This window comes from Letharia lupina (assembly GCF_014066315.1).
Source record: "Letharia lupina isolate WasteWater1 chromosome Unknown contig_14, whole genome shotgun sequence".
NCBI lineage: Eukaryota > Fungi > Ascomycota > Lecanoromycetes > Lecanorales > Parmeliaceae > Letharia > Letharia lupina.
In genome coordinates this window covers 666,139-671,198 of record NW_023502983.1, presented here as the reverse complement: position 1 = coordinate 671,198, position 5,060 = coordinate 666,139, and the positions used below count along the sequence as shown (strand labels likewise).

The window sequence follows — 5,060 nt, the reverse complement described above, 5'->3', positions numbered from 1 at the left end:
TAAAATAGTTATTAAATAGAGTTTAAATTTATAATTTATTAAAATATAAGATAAAATACTTAATTATATTAATTATAGAGTTTTATAAAAGAAAAGAGCGATTAGATATAAATATATTAAGATATATTATATAACTATATTATATAATCGCTAAGACGCTAAGAGTTATATAATTCGAATTCTAATAAAGACTTCGATTTATTAAATTTTAATAACGATATTATTAATTTATAAGATATTATTATAAATTTTAATTTAGATACTTTAAGAGTAAGCGTAATAAGAATATCTATTATTACTTCTTTCTCTATAATTATATTCTAGAAAGATAAAAGTTACTTATTATTAATAACTAATAAAATATTTATACGCCTCTTTTTTATAGAAAGCTTCTTAAGACTATTAAGTTTTTTTTTAAATAATTATTTAGATAATATAGCGGCGATAATATAGTCTATAAATAGAATAAAGAAAGAATCTTTTTATATATCTATACTATATCGCTAATTAAATAACTTTAATTCTAATTAAATTAGAAAGATAAAATAGCTACTACGATACCTATATAACGAAATACCTCTTACGCATATTTGGCGGTGGTCACGGCGAAAATTTGGTGGGGTGGCTGCCAAACGGGCGCTCCCGCAAATGGTTTTGCAAACAGGAGTATGCCCGTCGGCGGTACGCCGGCATAATTCTTTATCGATAAGTTTAGACTGTTGACCTGTGAATGCTGTAATTCAATTCGAAGTAACAACCGTAGTAGTTACTGCTAATGTCCCCGTGGTTCCTCAACAGCCCTATAAGCTCCAATGCGCCTTCCCCTCATATTGACATTCCGGACTGGTCTTTCGCTGTCATGAGCAGACCGTCAGTGCCGCAAGCCCCGACCAATCTCCCATCCTCTTCGGCCTCTTGATCCTAGCCAGTATTCTCTACCACGACTCCTAAAACCTATTCATTATCATTCTGTGACTTCTCAAACTACTGATCATTCACTACAGCTTTTGGAAGGGGGGTACATCTCCAGTGAAAATGGTGGTAACCGACCAGCACGAGTACCTGTGCGAGGAAGAAAAGCGCCTGAGGGAAGACCGGGAGCGTTCAAAATACTGGAAGAAGTTTGGGCCTTACGTGGCTGAGAGGCAATGGGCTACAGGTGCGCGCGAGATGCTGTTATAGCATACCCAGCCCGCTGATGTCTTGACTCTTTAGTGAGGGAAGACTACTCGTAAGTAGAACGACCATTAATATGAGTTTCATACTGATCTATCCACCAGTGAGAATGGAGATGCATGGAGCCGTAAGCCGCTCTGAAGCCGCCTCAGGGAAAGCTGCCCTGGCTGACTTCCTTTACGATGGCAGACTTTCCCCATGAACACGCCAGATCCAGAACATTCCGCTGGGGAGAGGATGGCATTGCTGGCGTGTCCGATTCTCACGGGCTTCTGAATGTTGCTTTCAGCTTTTGGAACCAGCAAGACGGATACCTAAAGGAGAGGTTGTTTGGGCTTTCGAATCCGGAAGGCAATCATGGTGAAAGTATCAAAGAATGTCACTTCCACCTCGACAATACACCTACAGTATGGAAATTGACCCCTTTTTGGGTAAACATGTTGGACTGACCATCCCGGTTTCAGCATTCATATATGAAGTACCTCTATAAGTACCCACAACGTGAATTTCCGTACGAGAAGCTGGTCTCCGAAAACGCAAAACGCGGTAAAACAGAGAGAGAGTACCAGCTGATAGATACGGGAGTTTTCGACGATGACCGATATTTCGACTGCTTTATCGAGATGGCAAAGGAGGATGACGAGGAGCTTCTTTTCCGCGTGACTGCGTACAATCGCGGACCAGATCCAGCAAAGCTCCACGTCATTCCCCATGTCTGGTTTCGAAACACATGGGCCTGGGATCCTGAAAGGAACCCCAAGAAACCCTCAATCAAGCAAATAGCTCCACTGACAGCGCAAACGAAGCATGAGAAGCTCGGACACCAATTCTGTCAGCTCTCGCCCTCGCCGGGAATAGGTAAAAGCGGACGGGATGTACAGCCACGAATGCTTTTCACAGAAAACGAGACCAACCTCCACACTCTCTATGGCTCAAAGAACCCTCAAGCTTTCGTCAAAGACGCCTTTCATCGACACATAGTAAATAGTGAACGAGGAGCGGTAAACCCGCGTTGTCGTGGGTCCAAGCTAGGTTGTTGGTACGCATTCGACGAAGATGACGGTGTACCTTCCGGCGAATGTGCAGTAGTCCGGTTTCGAATCTCAAAAAAATACGAGGGCTACCTAGACGAGGAAATTTTTGACGACGTTATCGAAAAACGCCGGACTGAAGCCGATGAATTCTACTGGAGAATCAGTCCATTGCCCATGACCGATGATCTACGCAACATCCAGCGCCAGGCGTTGTCAGGCATGTTGTGGTGCAAGCAATATTATCATTTCGTCTGGGATCAGTGGGCCAACGGGGACAAGGGACAGATAGCGCCGCCACCTGGCAGAAAAGGAGTTAGAAATAGCAAATGGCGTCACCTTTTTATCGACGACATCCTGTCCATGCCAGACTCGTGGGAATACCCCTTCTTTGCTGCATGGGATACGGCTTTCCATTGCATACCACTAGCAATGATTGACCCAGATTTTGCCAAGAAGCAATTAGATCTTTTAACGAGAGAATGGTATATGCATCCGAATGGACAGCTTCCCGCCTACGAATGGAATTTTGGAGGTAAGTAACCCATCTTGTTTCTTTGCTTATTTTGGAGTCTTCCCCTGCTCCCATTCCTTTGTTCTCCGTGTTGTCCCCCTGTGCGGAATCATATTAAAATAATCGCAAAAAGTTTGCTAATTCTGAATGCAGATGTCAATCCTCCAGTCCATGCATGGTCAGTGTTTCGCGTATTCAAGATCGAACGCAAATTGTACGGCCGATCAGATTTGGACTTTCTTGGTAAGGCTTTCGGGATTTATGTCTTTGCCTTCATGGAGGAATGCTGACGTCAAAATTCATAGAGAGGGTTTTCCAGAAGCTTCTGCTCAATTTTACTTGGTGGGTAAATCGAAAGGACCACAGCGACAAGGGTGTTTTCGAGGGCGGCTTTCTCGGCCTCGATAATATCGGATTGTTCAATCGCTCGGAACCCCTACCCACGGGCGGCGTCCTTGAGCAAGCGGACAGTACCGGATGGATGGCTTTCTACTGTCTGTCAATGCTGAACATTGCTCTCGAGCTGGCAAAGCATCGCCGGATATACGAAGATATTGCGTCCAAATTCTTCGAGCACTTCATCCTGATCAGCGATGCCATGACCTACCGATCGTCTTCAGGAGGGGAGGAAGCGTCCCTGTGGAATGAGACAGATGGTTTCTATTATGACGCCATCTCTTGGGGCGGTCCTTGGACCAAACAGCTTCCTGTTCGATCACTCGTGGGCCTTATACCTCTGTTTGCCGTCTTGACGCTAGAGCCAGAAATAATCAATAAGCTCCCTTCCTTCAAGAGGCGTTTGGTATGGTTCATCGAGAACCATAATGATATTGCGGAGCGTAACATCGCCTCCCTTAGAAGAAGAGGAAAAGACGACAGACTCCTGTTATCACTGGTTAACAAGGAGCGTCTGGTCCAGATTCTGAAGCGAATGCTGGACGAGACGGAGTTCCTTGCAGATCATGGCATTCGGTCGCTCTCAAAATACCATAAGGAAAATCCATATTCGATGGATGTCAACGGACAGCATTTCCAAGTTAGCTACGTGCCAGGTGACTCCGACAGCGGCCTGTTCGGTGGAAATAGGCAAGCCGCACGTTGTTCTGGTACCCGAATTCGGCTGACGGAATTAGCAACTGGAGAGGCCCCATTTGGTTGGCTGTCAATTTTCTACTTGTAGAATCACTGCTTCGGTTTTACATGTTCTATGGCAAATCTTTAGTGGTGGAGTGCCCGACAGGTACGTATCTTCTCCTCTTCAGGAACATGAGTTCGAGTTGAAGCATCTTGGAGGCTTTGACTCTAAAGCAATGTCTTAAGACTGGAATCCCTCTTGATCTACAATACTGAATCCGCAATTCGTCTCAGGATCGGGAGTGTTCATGCATCTAGGTCAAATTGCAGAGGAGATCCAGCATCGACTGCAGCATCTTTTCACTCGTGGAGATGATGGCCGGCGGGCAATCAATGATGGCAATGACATGCTTGATTTCGATCCGCAGTGGAGGGACTATCTCAGTTTCTACGAATTCTTTGATGCAGATACCGGCAGAGGATTAGGTGCAAGCCATCAATGCGGCTGGACCGGACTGATTGCGAAGATGATTCATGATACTGGGTATGCTTCCGTCTTCTTCCAGTTCGCGTGGGTGTCAAACAAGTCCTTATCTTCTAACAATGAAATGACCATCTTGCTGAGTGATCTACTCTAGAATCAACTGTCGCCTACCTCAGACTCCTAGGACTCCTACAGCAGCAGCCGCCCACTACGCTGGCTCCTATTTCGACGAGATCTGGGGTAAATCAAGCAAGCCACGCATCAGGCGTTCTTCCACCTCGCGATCCATCGGCAACAGTTTGAACGGTTCAGTCAACGGCGATATTCATGATAGATCAGCCGTTGGTTCTGTAGGTGATACCGGTGACCGCGAGAGACGAAGAAGCGAGGCCAACCAGCACGTCGCAAATTATGTTAATGAGCAGCTGGAGCGTGTTCGAAGCAACCAATCTGTGGGAGCATACGAGGATGAGTTTGAGGCTCAGCTGGACGGCAAATAGACATTTACAGTACTCGACGGTTCTCCTAAACGCTGTTATCCGATAAACGCCGACGCCGAGGCAACAAATTTAACCGAGATTCTTCCCCCACATTTAATAGCTACCTTATTTTAATTATTAAATAACTTTACTATTAATAGTCTAATATACCTTAAATTATTACTCTATCTACTTCTAATAAGAATAAATTAAATTAAGCTTTAAAGTAATAAAAAAAAGCTACGAAAACTAATAAAAGATAGATATTTCTTAAAAAATATAATAATCTTCTTTAGCGTATT

General features: G+C 44.2%; 1 protein-coding gene across 1 annotated transcript; it reads left to right on the top strand.

Annotated features, from left to right (window-relative positions):
• Positions 1 to 1,035: 1,035 nt before the first annotated feature.
• On the top strand, positions 1,036 to 4,779 carry HO133_002196 (uncharacterized protein; the record flags this gene model as incomplete). The annotated part of the gene is made up of 10 exons (XM_037293123.1): positions 1,036 to 1,159; positions 1,216 to 1,231; positions 1,281 to 1,303; positions 1,366 to 1,583; positions 1,641 to 2,742; positions 2,875 to 2,964; positions 3,027 to 3,807; positions 3,855 to 3,961; positions 4,090 to 4,339; positions 4,434 to 4,779. 10 exons carry the CDS (start codon positions 1,036 to 1,038, stop codon positions 4,777 to 4,779), a joined length of 3,057 nt encoding a protein of 1,018 aa, XP_037150776.1.
• Positions 4,780 to 5,060: the final 281 nt, after the last annotated feature.